Source organism: Haplochromis burtoni, unplaced genomic scaffold (genome assembly GCF_018398535.1).
Source record: "Haplochromis burtoni strain Fernald_Lab_line unplaced genomic scaffold, NCSU_Asbu1 Contig_249, whole genome shotgun sequence".
In the NCBI taxonomy this organism is placed as follows: Eukaryota; Metazoa; Chordata; class Actinopteri; order Cichliformes; family Cichlidae; genus Haplochromis; species Haplochromis burtoni.
This window is the reverse complement of record NW_024582610.1, coordinates 602,006-621,910: the sequence shown is the minus strand read 5'-3', so window position 1 is coordinate 621,910 and position 19,905 is coordinate 602,006. Positions and strand designations below refer to the sequence as shown.

Below are 19,905 nucleotides of genomic sequence, written 5' to 3'. Positions count from 1 at the left end.
AGACTCTGAGTTTTCCAAACCGGCTTCCTGAAACAGGGCCCTGAGCATAAAAGTGAAGCTGTTGATTTACCTCTCTGTTTGAGACAGGGTCATTCAGGAGGCACTCAGAATAGAGCCACAGATCCTCCACATCTCGGTGACACAGGTTCGGGCATTTCACCCAAAACATGCTGAAGAGAATTACATCTCTCAGATGGCCTGGAAATGCCTCGGTGCTCCCTGGATGAACTGGAGGGAGGTCTGGGCTTCTTTGCTTAGGCTGCTGCCTCTATGACAGGGCCCCATATAAGTGGCAGAGCATGGACCAACAGAACAGACAAGTAAACTTTAACTTTCTATTAAAGAAATACATTTTGTGTCACAGAAAATGTATAAATGTTTTTATACATGATTTAAATAGGTCTTCAGCATTGTACAATATAAAGCGCCTTGAGGCAACTTTTGTTGTGATTTGGCACTATATAAATAAAATTGAATTGAATTGAACATTGGTGGAATTGCAATTAATAGAGCTCTTATAAGGTTGAGAAAGTTGATAATTACTCTTGTGATACTCATTACTTATGACTGGGGTTTTGGGTTCTGTCAAGTCGGACAACACAAAGAAAGCCTGGCCATGTTGAACTCGTTTCATAGAACATATGCCTTGAGTCCCGATGACATGTAGAAAACACAGCCTCACACTCGCTCTCTCTCTCTCTCTCTCTTCTTCTCACTCTACAGTAGCATGGCATCCAGTCAGCAGTACACACACACACACACACACACACACACACACACACACACACACACACACACACACACACACACAGAATGTTTCCTGCTCTGATTGGTCTGCTTTCAATGATTCATGAGTCATCTCTGAGCAGGAATTCCAGATCATTCATAATGAATAACAGCAAACATTAAAGAAGGTTTCTGCTCTGTCTCGAACTCACAAAGCTCTGAAGAAATACTAAAATAACACAAATAGGGACCTGAGAGACCAAAGAACATGTTGCAAGAAAACACTGGGAGAAAAGGAGAGCTCAGACTGTTTGGCTGCAACCAATTAAACCAATTTGTTTGACTGAGTAAACTGGACAGTGAGTAGACCAATAGATAAAACTACATAGAGCCAATCAAAACTCGTTACACTGATTCTACTACACAGAACCAGTGTGTAGTGGTAGCTATTGCTAGCATTGGTTGAGAACGTTTTTCTTTTTTTCCTAGTGTATCTATTAAATAGAAAATACAGAAAATAGTTTTTATAATAGGGTTTTTTGAATAGTGTTTTTTTATCATCAAAATAGTAAATCTTAACTAAAACCAAGATTAGTATTTCAATTTCTCTTTTTTATATAAGCATCTGCTCTGTTAAAATGATAGCTAACATGCAACTAACATTTCCTGTATCAAATATCACTGGAGAGAGTCCACTGTGGATCATGCTTGTGACAACTCATGAAAAGAAAAAAATAAATAATGGGACACAGCAAGGGAGTGCAGCAAGAAATATGGTTGACAGAGATATACCTCAAGAGATAGACTACTTATGAACTATTCATAAAATTGTCTGTATAGGTTCTCAGTCATCCAGGTCACGGTAGTTTAAGGAGCTTGGAAAAAGCGAATGGATTTCTTTAATTTAAAGGAGTACAGACGCTTTCTTTCCAAGCTCCTTAGACTGTTCATAAAATCAGTCCAACAATTGATCATGTTTAATTACAGCATATAAACTTGTTATTGTGGTTACATAGCCTTAGAAAAGAGGACAACTCAACAATGCATTATTTGTTTACTCTGATATGTAAACACCGCACTAACACTGATTACAACTACACAGAATCAGTTGAGTCCAGCCAGCTGCGTGCATGAACACGCATCGACAAAAAGACGCATAAGAGTGAAACAACATAAAACCATCCTACTGATATAAAAACACATTGTTGTGATCTCTTCCTCAGATCACCTGGTCTAAAATAGGTTAATTTAACCTAGTTACTATGGTGATTTCCCCTGGTTAACATTGTTGTGTGTGCACAGATCATTTCTGTATCAGAGGACACGTAGGCTAAAATACAGTAAAGCAAAGCTTTGATTTTGTCACGGACCCAGTTCCAGGGATTCGGGGTCCGTGAGCAGTCTGGACTACTATTGTAGTTATTATCATTATTATTGTGGTTATTGTTATTATGGTTGTGTCTGCTGTCCGTGTTTTCCGTGTTGGTGTACTGTGTGTGTGTGAGGGTGCAGTCGTGGCAGGCACTTCTAGGCCTGGTGGGTGTGGCCCTGCCAGCTGACCGGTCCCACCCAGGAATCCACACACACCTGGCGCCGATCAAGCCTCGTCAGAGGAGCTTCAAAACAGTGTGGCTGAGAGCTCCTCGACGCTGGATCGTTGAGTGACTTCCCGTCAGTCTTAAGTGTATTGTGCAAGGTTAGTGCAAGTCTACTGTTAGGTTTTGTACTCACGGCTGCCTTTGGTATACGTGTTTCCTCAGGAGGAATTGTGGCGACCAGGAGGCAGCACACGGAGAGTACACAGGGAACGGAGACAGAGCACGGGATAAAGGAGAAGACACGGAACGGGAGTTGGGATCGCACGGGGGGATTTATTGTTGTTCGGATTGTCACCACTGTAAATAAACACTGTTGCACTGTAGAGTCCTGCATTTTGGGTCCTCCTTTCCCCACATCCCCACGGTCTGCCAGCGAGACCGTGACAGATTTATGGGAATGTTTGGGACTGTACCTCTCTTGGTGTGATGACCAGGATGTTCATTCTTAGGAAGACTAATAAAAATCCTGAATTTTCTCCATAGTTTGTGTTATTGTGATTTGAACATCTAGGTCATAGAAAAGCGTTTGTATTTAAAACATCCTTAAATGGGACACTGGGCTTATATTGCATTGGCTGAAACCCTGATGTTAATTTGCATTTATTGTTTGCAACATGGAGAAGGACTCAAAATAAGAAGGAAATGAAAAAAAGATTTATTTTAGGGGTTAAAAACTATACAAAATTTAAAGTTTAAATAAATAATACAATTCAGATTTTTTTTAGAGGATATTACAGTTATTACCATTTTCAGATGTTATAAAGTGAAGTCATTCGGGGATAATACAAATGATTTGCAAGAGTAGTGAATAGATTTAAATAACTGTCTTGTGGAGGTAATTTGCAGTTTTCTGGTAGAGGTTACAGTAATGGGCACAGACAGTTGTCTTTATGCTCACCATTAAGTTAGTTTGATCAGTTTGTCATCAAGTGGAATTTAAGCTTTAGGTGCTCTTCAGTATCTCTTCTAAAACTCCACCTTCATGCTGTAAGTAAGATAAGATAACATTACAGATCTTGAAGAATTCACTTGGCAAAATCCATAAACAGTAGCACATTAGCTGATTTCAACCTGCCCAAAAAAAGAATACAAGGGAATTTGGGAGTAATTTTGAGGCAAGCCATTTCCCCCACTGCACTGCTACACACGATGTAGGGGATTCCCTTAAGTAATTCCCCTAATTTTTAACTTGTAATTGTGATTTCTTACTTAAGTTTCAGTTCTTCTGACTTTCTGCCAGAGTTCCTTCTAAAATGTAAATACAGGAACTGAATCCTGAAGCTACCGGTAAATGCAATATGCTTATTCGTAAAACTTTTTTCACTGAACAAGTTGTTTGCGGCAATGCTAAATGGTGTCAGTGGAAAATAATAAAAATGAAGAGTTGGAGGAGGCTGGATCCAGACTGGCCAGAGATAAACTCAAAGACATTAATTAACGTTCAAGACAGCTAAAAGTTATAGAAGGAGAAGGATGGAAAGTTATACAAGAAAAGAGAAATTCTGTGTAAAAAAAACCCAACAAAAAACAAAAAACAAACAAAACAATTTAGATATCTCCCCATCCCCCAACCTACCGCCTTCATTCTACCCACCCTGCTGTTAAAATTCAAATGCTCCTCATTAAAATCTACCTTTGGATCCATGTCAAACAGAGATCAAGAAAGTAAAACATATCTGCTCTATGCTGGTTCCCACTGTTGCAGAGGTTTTCGATTACAGTACTTTCTGAATTGAATGTGGTCCTTTAAAAAATCTGAAATTAAAATCGATGTTTGAGCTTTTAATGTGAAATAGAAAAGAACCATACTTGGAAATCATGTTCGTCAATGTGAAAGTCAATAAATTTGAAAAGTGACAATTTGCTAAAATGGTAAATGGACTGGCTCTTATAAAGTGCTTTTCTACTCTAAGGACTCAAAGCGCTTTTTACAACTTGCCTGGTTCAACCATTCACACAAGTACTTTTTCTACGTGCTTTCTATCTAACATCCACAGACATTTATGCTCTGATGGATACATCTTGCACTAGGATATATGATATAAGGATATATATCTATGTATTTAAAAAAAAAAAAAAAAAAAAAAAAAAAAAAAACAACACCACTCCTTACTCGCACTGCGGGCAGTCGTTATCATTCAAGCTCAGGTCCTCTACCAGAGGCCTGGGAGAGTAAGGGTCCTGCTCAGTATCTTTGATGTTCCTAAGACTGCATTTTTCCAGACAGGGATCTCAGATGTTGTTCTTGGGAGCTGCTGGAGTCACTCACCTAGGTTGGGGTTTCTACGCCGAGTGCTCCAATTATCACTGAGACGAGTGATGCCTTCACCCTACACATCTTCACAGCATCTTCCCTCAGCCCCTGGTACTTCTCGAGCTTCTCGTTTGACCTTTTCCTGATGTTGCTATCACTTGGTATCGCTACATCTATCAATATGTCTTCCTCTACTTGTCCACCATGACTATGTTTGGTTGGTTAGCTATCACAGTTTGTCTGTCTGTATCTGAAAGTCACACAGGATCTTAGCTTGGTCATTGTCAACCACCCTAGGGGGCGGGTCCTGTTTTGATTTACTTTCCCCAAGTGGACCATTATGGTTTTTGCTATACTGGTCCCCTTAGTAGTCATAGTTTATTAGATTTTTATAAGGTTTTTTCAGTTGTTACAACCAGAATAGACAGGACTGGGGACTGTAAAGAGAAAGAAAAATGAAGGGAAACAGTAGGGAAACCACAGAAACAACCAACATATGCAAAAGTAACAGTGAATAATAAATATTAAATGTTACTGAGTAGCACACAGTACTAATAATACATGACATGTGCATCATGCACAGATGCACCTGTTTGCACACCTGTGTCTGTGAGTGTGCTTGTGTGTAAATAACTAATAGTGGGTGGACCATAGCCTCCCAGGACATGAAGCAGGCATGGTAGACACCCAGCTCCCAGAGATCTGAGAGCCCCCGGACGGTTACCCAGCAGCCATGGTGCAGAAGCCAGAGGGGGCCGCAGCAACGAGCCCACAGGCTCCACCGGCAACCAGCTATGCTAGATCAGAACCACATCTACACGATCACACACATAGGCGCTCAGCGTCAGCACATCCACTACAGCCTCACAGCACACACAGACATGTAGGACACATGCGCAAAAGTGCATACATGCTTCCTCGTTAACTGTACTTACATAATTTAAGAATACATTAAATTATGTATACTTAACAAAGAGTTCTGTATTGTAAGTGTATATGGCCCCTCATTCTTTCACGCTTTTTTAGTGACTCTCTGAAGACCTAGATTGCTCACTTTGAACTGGATGAAGAAATCGACAAGCTCGATACAGCAGTTGGCAGTCCACAAATATAGTTAAACAGCACATGAGCGATTTTGGACTTTGCGATGCGTGGCATTCCCTTCATCGAAACCGTAAGGACCTTGGGACTTCCAGGTCACACTCAGAACAAATGTTCCTGTATTCTATGCCAGCCACTTAGTTATATTACTCCATGGATGCCCAGCCAGCTAGTATCTTGTGCCTCACTATTATATTGTGGACCATAATATTCTATTAGAGCGATTAGAGCATGCTGTAGGTATTACAGGTACTGCGCTGCAGTGGTTTGATTCATATCTATGTAATAGGCTCTAATTTGTTCATGTAAATGGAGTACATGTTCCACAGGGTTCTGTGCTAGGACAAATTGTGTTTACATTATACCTGCTTTCCTTAGGCAGTATCATCAGAAGGCACAGCATACATTTTCATTGGTATGCAGATGACACACAACTTAATCCATCCATGAAGCCAGATAACACACACCAGTTAGTTATACTGCAGGAATGTCTTCAAGATATAAAGATCTGGATTACAGGATATCTCCTGCAATGCACATATTCAAAAAATATGTAGGACTGCTTTCTTACATTTGCACAACATCTCTAAAATCAGAAATATCTTGTCTCAGAGTGACGCTGAAAAACTAGTTCATGCACTTATTACTTAGGCTGGACTACTGTTATTATCAGGATGTCCCAAAACTCCCTGAAAAGCCTCCAGTTAATCCAAAATGCTGCAGCACCAGTACTGACAGGGACTGGAAAGAGGGTGCATTTGGCTTCCCTTCATTATCAAACTATATCCTAAATATATCCTATCCTATAAAAAATAAATACATTTTCTAAGATAAATGTGAAAACAACACACTTGACTGTTTGTTCAACAGATATTGCATTATTTTTGATCAAGCAAAATGTAACTCAATTTTCAATTCAGTTTTATTTAGTGCAAAATCACAACAGTCACCTTATGACTCTTTAGACTGCAAGATAAACTCTTACAATAATACTGGGAGAAACCTCCTTTAAATGGCAAGAAGCCTTTGGCAGAACCAGGCTCAGGGAGGAGCAGCTATCTACCACGACCAGTTGGGGGGGGGGGGAACAAGACAAAAGACATGCAGTGCACTGGTCACTTGATTTTACACCAAGTGATCACGCTGGTTTTACAGAGTTTTCTTTGCAACCTCTGCAACACTCATGACCAGCAAGTCAGATCTAGTCAGAGCTCAATAATTAAAAAAAAAAAAAAAAAATACTGACAAGGTTTTAATATGCATCTTACAGCTCCAGACAGGAGGTAGTGTTTGGAGCTGTCCTAGATATATCCAGAAAATTTCTCAATACATTTTTTTCTTATATTTTTAATACATTTGGAGCAAGCTTTTGATTAATTTGTACTTAATTTGTGCTGCTGCTTTTTAAAACAAAAACATATCCTAATATCTGGCTTTGACTGCAGGGTGATGGATATTACTCCAGAAGAAAAAACAAAACAAAACACCAAGAGCTCACCCTCGGGCCAAATTAGGGCGAGCTCTGATGAGAAGGATTTTAAATTTGATACTAGATTTTACAGGGAGCGATTTCTGTCATTACGCTTGCTGAGTCACTTTGAATCAACTAATGGCTTTTCAAGGACTTTTTACGGCAGCCTGATGATAATGAATTACAACCAAAAAATAAATACATGAACTAGCTTTTTCAGCATCACTCTGATACAAGATGTTTTTAACTTTAGGGATTTTGTGCAAATGAAAAAAGCAGTTCTACTATTTGTTTAATATGCACACTGAAGATATATTTTGGTCAAAAACAACAAGATTTCTCACAGTGTTACTGGAGGCCAACATAATGCCATCAAGAGTAATTATCAGGTTTTACACCATGTTTCTAAGATTTTTAGGGCCAAGTACAAGAACCTCAGTTTTATCTGAATTTAGAAGCAAGAAATTACAGGTCATCCAGATCTTTATGTCTTTAAGACATTACTGCATTTTAAACAGTTGGTGTGTGTTATCTGGCTTCATGGATGGATAAAGTTGTGTCATCTGCATATTGGTGAAATTGTATGCTATACCTTCTAATGCTGCCCAAGGGAAGCATGTATGATCTTAACAGAACTGGTCATAGCACTGTGTGCACTGTGTAAATAGGGGGTCCTCTTTACACACTAACAAATTGCCATCTATTTGACAGATACAGTATAATTTGAATCACATCTTTGCAGTACCGTTAATACCCACAGCATGCTCTAATCTCTGTAATAAAATATTTTGGTCAACAGTGGGGAATGTTGCACTAATGTCTTACAGGGCAATTAACACTTGAAATTAACACTTGCATGAAACTGGAGTTTGCGCTGCATTATTTTGGTTAGCAAGACTGCAGCCTCATGCTTCTCCTGGAGTCTGCTGATTTTTGAGCTACATAGGATACGTTCACACTGCAGGTCTTAATGCTCAATTCAGATTTTTTGATCAAATCCGATTTTTTGTCTGCTCGTTCACACTACAAATAAAATGTGACAGCAAACGCGCTCTAGTGTGAACGCTCAAAGCGGCCCACATGCGCAAAAGAAGACGTCACACACAACGCGCTCTGTTTAGACCCAGAGCAAACAGTATTGTTTGACTGATGGCCCTTAATATAAAGACTTGTTTCGGACTTTACGTTTCCAAATTTTGCTTTAAGTTATAAAGTTATTTTGTTATTTACAAATGGCCTAATAATGATGCTTATTGCTGTTTTAGAGGAGCGCTGCTTCAAAGGATAGCTGCAGATTTCTGTCAGAATCTGCAGATTATACAGTACAAATAAAATGTTCACGTTTCTCCAACGTTGTCTTCCCAACAGTTTCACTAACATCTACACGGGATGGCCAGTAAGCGTCCTCGGGCGCTTCTCCGGTGCTGTTAATTGGCGTCTGTCTTGTAGTCAGTGACGTAAAAGACAGATTTAACGCGACATGACCGTTCAAACAGCAGTCGCTTTCTAAAACATCAGATATGTATCAGATTCAGTACCACATACGAAAATGACCCAGATCGGATTTGAAAATATCAGATTGGTGCCGTTCACACTGTCATACCATGATCGGGTATGGGTCGCATAGGGTCAAAAAAGTCGGATTTGATGCGCTTTCGCCTGCAGTGTGAACGTAGCCTACTTCACACTCTCTCTTTACTGAAGTGAACTGACTGCATTTTTGCAAACAAATTAAAATGCATTGTTAGTAAAGTATAATTATAAATAAATATAAATTATATAAATATAATAAAGTGAAATTACAGAATCACAATATCAAATCTAGCCTATAAAACAACCTACAAAATGTCAGCCATCTAAATCCACTTGTTATATTTTACTGCTGAGATCCAGTGCAACTCCTTTCATCCTCCCTGTTTAGGATTTCTATGACTGCAGTAACAGAAATCACTTATCCCAGCTGTCCTGAAGTACAAATTAATCTTAAAGACTGGAACACAGCAACTATTACTAATGAACACTGATTTTACTGCACCTTTACATTTTTTATCAGTTAATATAGATGATAATCTTGAGCTCATATAGCATTCATGCATTCTTCATGCAAGGCAAACAACAAGCAGTTTTTATTCCAGCAATGTGTTGTTCAGAATTCAGCTGTGAGTTTAACAAACTTTTGTTAAAAATTCTAAATATGTCAACAGGTTATGGCACGAAATAGAAAATGCAGTTACAATTCAAAATTTACTTGATCAATGCATCTTTGTTTATTATGTCGATTGTTTTCACGTATGGTCACATAGTCTGTTGCAATGAATTATGGGACGGCGTGTTGTCCTCCTCTTTCATAAAGGATGGTCCAGTGTATCCTATGCTAAAGGAAACACTGAAGCTCCTTTCCTTAGCATTTGGAGAAGAGCTCTTATTATGGCCGGCACACAGATACATCTGGGTCATGTCTCTCAACCTTCCTAAGCAAAACTGACTGTTAAAGCGCGCCCTCAGCCTTCCTCGTGAGGCGCATGTCCTTCCCTCACACTGTGTGTTCTCGTGTTTTACTTGTAATTTTCTTTTACTTCTTTTCCCCTGGCCTGGATTTTTTGAGTCAGCAAAATAAGCAATAAAACCGCGTACTTTAGTTAATTCTTTTGACTCTTAGTTGTGCTATTGGGTCATATCATACTTGCAACATAGCCAAACCTGACATGGAGATAAATACAAATGAAAGCTATTGCAATAACTTGAATTCTCAACTGACGTTTTAAAGGAGGATTTATTTTTTACTTTATCAAAATCAAATGTAGTTTTATTTTTGAATTTATGAGCATCTGCCAGGCTAGGGAAAATCATTTGAACCATTTATTTGGAAATATTTAGAGAAATTCTTCAGCTCAAAAATATTTTGTACTATTGGATTTACAGAAACAATTTCTGCATTACACCGCAGACCCCTATCCAAGTCTATACAAATGCCAGATTTTCTCTCTTTGGAGTAGTCATTCATGTTTCATTTGATTTTATAGAAATATTTTTTAAGATTATTTTTAATGGTAGTAGTGATTAGATTTTCCTATCCAACAGATATCAAGCGGCGGCCTGTTCTTTCACTAAAATGAAACACAGTACAATATAAAAGTAGATAATCCTCAACGAGCCGAATGAGAGACTGATGCCAAGGAATTCTTCCTTCAGTAAGAAACAATCCTATGCTACCTGATGATTTTTCATTTGTTTAAAATAAGAACTTTTTTGGTATCCTGACTGGTAAAAACACAAGATTGGATTTTCTTCTCTTGTAAATGCTCATACACAAAGACAGAATGTGTAAATCATGTTACAGGATAGGACTCTCATCCACCGAGTCATCCTCCAGAAACAGAGATGAAACTCATCTGCTTCTTAAAAAAAAATTTCTACAACCCATTTGCTGTTAAGTAATGATGCAATTAAAGCCAAAATCTTCAGTTTTGGTTGCTCGTCTCCTGATCTGAACCTGATCCACAGTTTTTCTGCTGCTTTTCAGTGTAAATTTAATCAGCAACAGTGAAAGGTTGCAGCTCTTCACCCACAACCTTGTTTCTTTTTTTCCCAAGCCAGGACTTCAAAGTTTCCCTGGTGTGTGTGTGTGTGTGTGTGTGTGTGTGTGTGTGCGCGCGCGCGCGCACAGATCCTATGAAATATGGGTCAGACATTAAAATGCATGAGCTGGGAGCAGAAAGCATGATGAAGTGCTGAGACACAAAGAGGATAGAATGTAAAAATAACTGGAGGAGCAGTTGACAGAAGCCTCTCCCTGCTGATGCCACACTACCATGCCATTGGTCCACACAACCAACCAACCAAAAGAGAGAAAAAAAAAATTGAGGCATGTTTCCTGCTGCATGGACAGTTGGCAACGCTCTCATCACTGCTGACAGACCTCAACATTAACCTGGAAGAAGTATGCCAATTTCCTGGCATACAAAACAAACGATAATGTTTTTATTATTAGGGCTCCAAACACCAGGCTTTAATCTTTCATGTTGCAATGGTCTAGTTAGACCCCGACGTAGGCTGGGTCTAACTAGTGTCCACTGATGAAATTATAAACTGAGTGTAACTAAAATGTTTAAGTACAACAAATGATTTTTGAGGTAAAATACACATCTGTCTGACAAACAGCAACACAACCCCAACCTTTACTGAAGATGAAAAAATAGAGTACCTATAAAGCGCCAAATGAGACCCATTGTACCGACACCATCTCATTATGTGACATACTTTAGACAGCACCGTGGCTTCAATACTGACCTTTTCAGTGTATTTACATTACTTTTTCTTCACGGAAGCCACTTTTTTCACCTAATTTGAATTAGCAAAGCACTTTGCAAAGATAGAATTCTAAATAAACCTGTACTATCAATTTGTCAGTCTCTGTTGTAACATTAAATGTTTCTGCAAGCTGAAACACAGAAGACCAGACTTAAAGCATCCTAGACTCTGAATGTATATGTGTAAATAAAATCTGTCAAATTTTAAAATATTTTACAATTACAGTCTCCATTTCAGAGCCTTGATTTATGCAGAGAACAGAATACGAAGCTTGGTACCTTTGGTAGCATATTGAATATGTCCACATATTCCAGTATTCTGACGTTTTGGGATTTTATTTTGTTAATTCTAAACCTTTTTAAACCTACACTAATTTTCTAGTGTTCCAAGTAACATGACCCCCACCTGTGTGTCCGGCTGAATTTTGAGGGAATTGTCAAAAACTGAAAACCAAAACATGATCTGCAGATTCCCCGGTTCTATTTTACTGAATTTGTAAAATATGATGAGCTTACTACTGATTAAGAATGTACTTTGGGGAAGTTTGCAGTTTTACTCATTATGGAAAATATATTTCTGCCGCCGCCGCCCCCCTCCTGGACACTGGGGTAAAGGCAACAGCTAGGGGTTAGGGGAGACAAGGAGATGACAAGGGGCTGAGCCTAGACTTAAGTGACAAAAGGAAATGGCTGCTGCAGAAATAAATTTCTGTTTCACTGAACAAAACCTCCCCTTTCTCCTCCACCAGGCAGAGAGAAGGACTAACAGGCAACAACCTAACATGAAAAAATATATGAGGGAGTATTCATGTGAATTAAGGAAAGAAGAACCTTGGTGCTCAGATAATCTATGCCTTTTTTTACTCTAATTGAGCACTGAAAGTGCTTTCCACTAAGGGTGGGCGGTATAAACGGTATAGGCTAGAAACGATATAAATTTGGCCAACGGTAGAGATTTTCACTATACCGCTCTACCGCGATAGCGCATGTTGATTGCGTCATCAAGCTGCGCCTGTTTTGTCAAAGTTTGGTCCGTTTATAGCATCCTGCCATGCAATTGCATTTGTCCCTAACCACCAGAAACCCTCACGTTAACTTTTATCAAGTGGAAAAAAGTTAGCATTCATCCTTCAGCTTCACTGTGCTAATGTTATGCTAATGTAGCTGTTTTGCTAGCGATCACGTAGCACAACATTATATACCAGCTAGTCCGACTTCAGTAATCCTACAAAAGTCACCGCTGTTTAGTTTTCTGTCTTCATTTATGTTATTTTTTCAGAAATTTCTCAGTCAGAACATGCTATATCATGTTTAGGTGGAAACTAGCGAGCTAACTTCCTGTTAACTTCTAACTCCGTTGAATTTAATAAATTCTGTTTTCATGGATGCCTGGATGTTAAACTTAATTGTTACACCTGGTAAAGCAGCAACGCTGATTATTTTATTAAAGATGAAAGAATTTAGACAGTTTTTAACTCTCAGTGATGCTGCAGTGTTCGTTTGACTTTGGGACCTGAAGTAGACAGTGTTTAGGACCCAGATTACTTATTACGTTTACTACATAAAATTGGTTCGAGGTCAGAAAGCACAACCAGAATTCATACATAAGGCACACTGTCGATTTTTGAGAAAATTATAGGATTTTAAGTGTGCCTTATATTGTGTAAAGTACGTTATACAGAAGAAAATATATCGCAAATATATCGTTACCGCACATGCTTCAAATTATACCGTGATATGGATTTTAGGCCATATCGCCTATTCACATCAGTATGAGGAGAGAGTGTGGTTACAGAAAACTGCAGCAAATCTACACAAAAGGATTCAGTGAGCTGAGAACACAACAGACCAAAAATTACAACTATTAAGTCAGGTTGAACTAGCATCTAAAGTTTCATAGCAGTTATATTCTATGTTTAACAAGAGGAGCTTGTCTCTCGTCTTATCCAGCAACAACGTTAATGGATTAATCTTGAGATTATTCATTTTTTCCTCTTTTAACATATCTTAATTTATAATACTGATTGTACTAAACACCTCATATTAATAATAATTGCCTTTATTTATAATATTTTTATAATAATAAACATAGGCAGCATTTGTGTTATTGATGAGCTTTGGGGATCCTGGTGACTGCACCTCATCAGCTGAATACTGTTGTTGAAAAAGCGTGTACTGATACATTTTTACATTTGTTAAAGAAATGTTTAAAGACCAACATTGCCAATAAGTTACTGCAGCTCAAGTTAATGGTTCAGTATTTTAGTGCTTCTACAGCAATCGAGGTAACTAGCATGATTGACAATGACATTATTTTTGGAGCTTATGATCCTTCACAGGTCAGACTTTCAGAAGTACCCCTCATGTCATATAGACACTATTTAAACACAAGTAGTTGGCCACAATTCTTGTTCTCTCTCCACATGAAACTATACGACAGTCACCTCTCTGTAACTGAGGCAGAACAGGTCATCTACTACCAGGAAGGTTGGTGGTTCGATCCCTGCATGCCAAATATCCTTGGAAAAGATACTAACTCCAAGTTGCTTTATGCATCTGTAGTTACTATAGCTCTTCACATCATCCTTGTTCTCAAACTCTATAGCAGTACATTCGTCAGGGATCCTCTCAATCTCCTGGACTGTCTTAATCTAGTTAAAAAGCCAACTGCCCTCTTTCCTAGAGCTCTTCACATCACAGGTATGTCATCTGGACCAGCTGTCTTTCCACTTCTCTTCATAGCTTCCCTCACTTACTAATTCCATTGTGAGTGTATGGTTGTAATTATGCAAACTGTATCATGATGCCATTTAAAGCAGGTTCTTTATTCTTAAATTTGTTATGTAGCCTGTAAAGGTTGCACAGTGTACAGGTTTATTCAAGGTCACATATGTGTTTTTTTTTTTTTGTTTTTTTGTGTTTGATCTGAGCCCCCCTGTCAGAGTTGGTCGCCCATTCACTCCACATGCTCCATTTCTGATTCTGAACTTAGGCCTCTGTCACACAGGCATAGAGGCCAATTGGCGACTGCCTGGCAACTGTTGCTTGCCAAAGAAAAATGAACATTCCCTTGGCTGGTTGTGAGTGGTTAAAAAAAATAGTCGCTTGGTCAGCTAGAGGACATATCTTCATGATAATACATGAAATGACTCGAGATTCCTCAGTGTTACTGGAGGCCAAAGTAATCTCACTTAAAGTCAGTATCTAGTTAGATACCATGTTTAAGGCCCAAGTACAATATTCTCAGTTTTTTCTGATTTTAGAAGCAGGGAATTTGAGGTCATCCAGGTCTTAAGGTAGATAATAAATGTGAGACTGCATGCCACCAACTGACTAATCAGTAGCGTCACTCGATGAGTCATGAGAGCTGAAGTGAAAGGACATTTTTGAAACCCGGCATTGAGGGAAATGGCTACAAAAAGCCCACAGTTGTCCCCAAGTCTGACAAAAAGTCACAGACTGAGCAGCAGGTATGTCGTCGCCTCGACGTCCACTTTTGTTTTAGCGTTCGTGTTGCATACTAATTACACCACGGGACGTTCGGCAAGTGTTATTTGATGAAAAATTTTTACTTATCAGTTGACAAAAAAGCATTTGATTATTTCGATCAGTTTTTAGCCAGTAAAGACTGAATATTGCCGTATTCCAGTCTCTCAGATGACACAATTTCCTGTTTTTCTTTGTTCTCCCGTCTTTGTGTCATGTAATTGTAAACTGAATATTTGTGATTTTGGAATTGTGAATGGATGAAAAGACATCAACAAGGTTGCACTGGACATTTATTGTTTTGATGTTTAATTTACAAAAAATTAATTGAAAGAAAAACCAAAACGGAGATTAATAACGTGAACTGTTAATAAATTACTAGTACAATTGTTAGCACACATGTTCCTCTGATTACCTTAGCAAATGAATGTCAGATTCTCTGGATGGACAGAAAATATGACTTAATCTTCTAAAACACTAAAAGTTTGATAACGAATGATATTTGGAGATGAAAACACTTCGTTATCAATAACCAAAAGAGCCAAGAGAGGAAATGCTGAGGAATATTTTCTTATTTTTTCCTATAAAATTGTGGAAATTTCTCAAACATTTTCAGATTCTTGCCCCCAAGATGTGGAACTTTTGGGGATGTCTTTTCAAAAAAACTGAACAAAAGCCTTGATGTCATTCTTGGCTCAGCAAAGCTGCGATTCCCCAAAACATGCCAGAATATCAACTCTGGCAAAATTTTAATCACATCTGGAACATGTGGGAAAAGTGCACATATTTGTACATGTAATAAATTCCCTTCTACAAAGAAAGGAGTGAAGGCGTTTTGTTCTGTAATTTTCCATCGTCACTGAAATCTTTCTCTGCAGTGTGAACACGCCATATTGTCATTGGCCAACCTTGTCTCCTAGATGTCATGTTTACTGTTACACCTCAACTGTTTAAGTGATATTTAGATCAAAGTTAAATTCACAGAACTGTACGCTTTGAGACCTTTCAAATTAAAGGAATCACTTAAAATATTTTGGTATTCAAGTGAAAGCATAAATTATAATAAACTGGCCAAACTGGAATATTACTCCTCAATTATTAGAGGAATATTATAAGGACACTAAAGCGCAGATCATGCACTTGGAAACCTGAGATATGGTCCTCCAGATGCAAACAGCATGTGCATATGGAAACATGTTATGAGGCTGGAATCTAAGAGCTTTTCCTGCTACAGGCTCTCTTTGAGAACTGAAATGTGAGACATGTTTCCTCTTCAATAACATTTCTGTTCAGCATCTCTTAAACTCTTCATTTTTTAATTTACAAAAGTAAAATCTGAACATTTTTCTTTCTCTTACACCTCAAAATGAAAATAAATCCCTAAAATATTACAATGATTTGCGAACACTGCACGTTGCTATTGCTTTGTTCAGATACCATTTAGCCAATCAGAAGACAGAATGGACAGTCATCAATGCTCTGCTGCCAGGCACATAATACACCTAAGTCTTGAAAATGTTACTGAAAAACAACTTGAGAAATTATTCCACAGTTAGTCAAATCAGGGTCAGTTTTACCACTCTGGACATTTAACACACTCATTTAGGATGTCTGTTTCTTTTCTTTGTCTGTATTTTGTGGTAACTGCAGTTATTTCTAACATTAAGGTTATGTGACCTTTCTCAGAGAAAGACATTTCACTGTCTGCAACTTTCATTTTAAGTTATTCAGTCCATATATTTTTTTTCAAAACTTTAAAATTATATAACAAATTTACTTTCCCCAAATGTAATTTTTGTACAACCATCAGTGAAAAGCACATTAAGATTTGAGTTCACATGTAATTTCGTGTGTGAAAGCAAAAACATCAAAGGAGATGAAAATAGAAACTGTAATTATTTAGACTTGTATTTAGATCAAAATTGTTTTTGACACAGGCAGACTTTTATAATACCCCTATCATTACTCACATCTTTAAAACAAAATTGTGACCAAAATTTCAGTTTTTTGATTATCGTGTTTACTGTAATCCAATATTTGGATTACAAGGTGTCAACTTTAACTTGTCAACCGCAAATCTGCAGTGGATTCTCTTGTTTCTCTTGTCTTGTTTTTCATTGAGGAATGACTGATTGAAAAAAAAAAAGTTATACTGACAACAATTATCATGAATCATGTTGTTAATAAATGTCAGAAAATGTTTAAAGCATTTCATATGTTCAGATATTTTGTCCAACCAACTGCTGAAAAGCGAAAGAGATCTAAGGAGGTCTGTATAATCCTGCAGAAGAAAAGATCACATCTAACAAAACAGCTGCTGATTACTCAGCAGAACACAGAACACATCTTGTTATTGCAGAGTCAAATGGTTTGATTCCTCTGTAAACTAAATATTGAAAAAACCAAAACAAGGAAATTTAGAGACCCCTTGAACCGAGAATAGCTTTCACTGGCATTTCATTTCATTTTTTAACGTTTTTTTCTTTGATGTTGCTGACATTGCGACAGTCGTTAGAAATTACAAGTGCACATTCTACAAAATTCCTTTAGTTTATCAGCTCAGCCTTCACTCTCGGCATACACGAATTATTTGATATATATTTTATGTAGCTCATTTGGCATTGTGCTCTCTGTCAGAAGACTAGGAGAATGGATGCTGGATGACGGTAGTATGGATGTTGAAAGCGCACCTGCGGTTTATTTATTAAAAATCTTGATCTACTGAACAGTGTCATTTGTTTGAGACAAATTTTACGATTCTAACCGTTTTTGCTCCCTTTTGACAAACGTTTCTGTTACAGCCCCAGAAAGTTTTCAGATGCGGGTAATGGACTCACTTTCTGGCTGTGTGACCTCGGACAGTTCAACATGCAGCCCTGCCATGCTGCTGCTACTCGCTTTCATTAACAAAGCTAACATTTGGTATAAATAAGCGTTTTGTTTTGTTTGCTTTTTACAAACTATGTCCACCGACTGCGCAAAGGATCATTATAATATTGAGTCCCATTTATTTTCCCTCCTTTAATGATGATTTCTGGCACTTCCCGTGTTCTACTCAATACCCACTCTGTGTAAAAGCCCAGTCTGGGTCTTACCTAGGGTTGGAGCTGTTCCAGTAGACCGCGTACCGGTCGGAGTTCATGCGATCAGTGGTAACGGCGGAACAGATTTGGAGTAGCAGACCGAGCAACATCAGCGGCGGCCGCCCCGAGCGCTCCATGTGCAGCGGCGCTGCACGCTGCGCCCAAGCGAACATCCGCGTATCTTCTTTGAGCTCTGAGCGCACTGTGACCCGCAGAGAGAATTCCCCGAACCAGGGTTTTCAAGGAAAAGCAAAGAGAATTTGTGCACTTTATATCCACGTAAGATCAATACTCAATATTCACTGGCTGCATATTCCCGCTCTCAAAGCTTTAACTGAATTTATTTCCAAGAAAACAAACTGATAATAATCCATTTCATATTGATATGCGACGACATCAACTGCCTCTTGTTTGAGGAAGAAAAAAAATGTCCACGGCTAAAGCTTGACCGCAAAAGCCGTTAAACTGTCCCAAATTCGGGTCCAATGGGACAAACTGTCCCAAAGTTTCATTTTCACTCAAACAGAACCAAATGAGCATCACACCAGGGCAGCGTCCACACAGCCAATCAGTCCATATACGTCTTGCTCTCCAGCTTTCTGCCTGGAACTCAGTCCCACTTTATTGCGCAGTGCACAAGTCTGGAGAGTCTGCTCACTCCCCGGAGTTCTCATTAAGGATTCATGCCTTTTTTGCGTCTTTTATGTAATGCTGAATACTTTTACAGTCTGCTGCTGTCTAACAAACTTTGAAATATGACAGAGGAGCTGCTCATCCACTTTGCCCTTTGCAAAGACCTCACTAGTTTTCTAGGTTTGTTTGGAGCTGCTTTAAGTTAAAGACCTCGCCGTCAATCCGCAGTAGAACTGGACCCGCTCTTTCTCGTCAAAGAAAACTTTTCGAGGTAAGCGCTCTTCTTTCGCTCTCTCCACAGTGGGCCGTGTCGAACGGTTTGGACCAGACACAAAAAGAACAAAGAAGCGAAAATTTAGACGAACCAGCAGGAGGAGCGTTCGGTTTGGTTACCGGGGCTCAACTACTAACTGTTATTCGGAATGACTCCCAGAGGGCGGAGCTTCTGCTTCACAGCGTTCTCCTACTCACAGCTCACTCTTTCATTGGTTCGGTCATAAAATGCTGCATTGATATTTGAGACAGTGTTTGAACATGATGCTCTAAAAAACTATTAACGATAAAAATCTGATGTATGTCCAAAGTCAGTGGCATTTGTTTTCTGTCACTGCTTAAAAACATGCATACATTGTGGACATGTGCCCTAGCTCACCTGTGAATGGCTCAAGCGATGGCAAGGCTTGCTCTGGAGGGTCAGAAGATCCAGGCCAAGTGAATATTGTCGCTGCTCTTCAGTGCATGCCCATGCTCACCTGCCTGTCCACCCACCACCAGCCGCCTCATGGATTCAAGGTTTTCTGGCATCCTCCCCCTTCCCCACTAGCTTGGATCTCAAGTAAAGGTGTTCTCTTGATAATCCTCTGGATAATATTACCTAACTCATCTCCTGGATTCTCTGCCCAGTCTAACTTGTAATCTCCTCTCACAGATCTCTCCTGGTCTCTCGTTACCATCCTCCGCTCCTCATGTGTGTCTCTCTCCATTTTAATTGGATTCAGTTGAGCTCAGCCTTGTGTTTAAGTAAAATTAGTTTCTATTTTTACTTTTCTTTAAAGTGAGTAGAGCTCACCTAAGTTAATTCATGTTCAAGTTCTCGAAGTGAATGAAGAATCTCAAGCTGCACTCCACTGCTCTCTGTCCTGCCTGTGTCTGGCACTTGAGTCCTACACATGTTGTTTGCTAAAACTTGACTATATAATCTATCCACCTGTCAGCAGACCTGGTCGGAACAGCACTGGATAAG

At 38.8% G+C, this 19,905-nt stretch overlaps 1 protein-coding gene across 1 annotated transcript in view; it reads right to left on the bottom strand.

The window, feature by feature from the left end:
• The window catches only part of LOC102298466 (ephrin-A2), a 65,839-nt gene extending 46,743 nt beyond the window's left edge, over positions 1-19,096 (bottom strand). Inside the window, exon 1 of the mRNA XM_005938387.3 lies at positions 18,042-19,096. Coding sequence (XP_005938449.1) covers positions 18,042-18,202 — 161 coding nt within the window. The 5' untranslated portion in view covers positions 18,203-19,096. The remainder of the gene's footprint in view (positions 1-18,041) is intronic.
• Between the last annotated feature and the right edge of the window lie 809 nt (positions 19,097-19,905).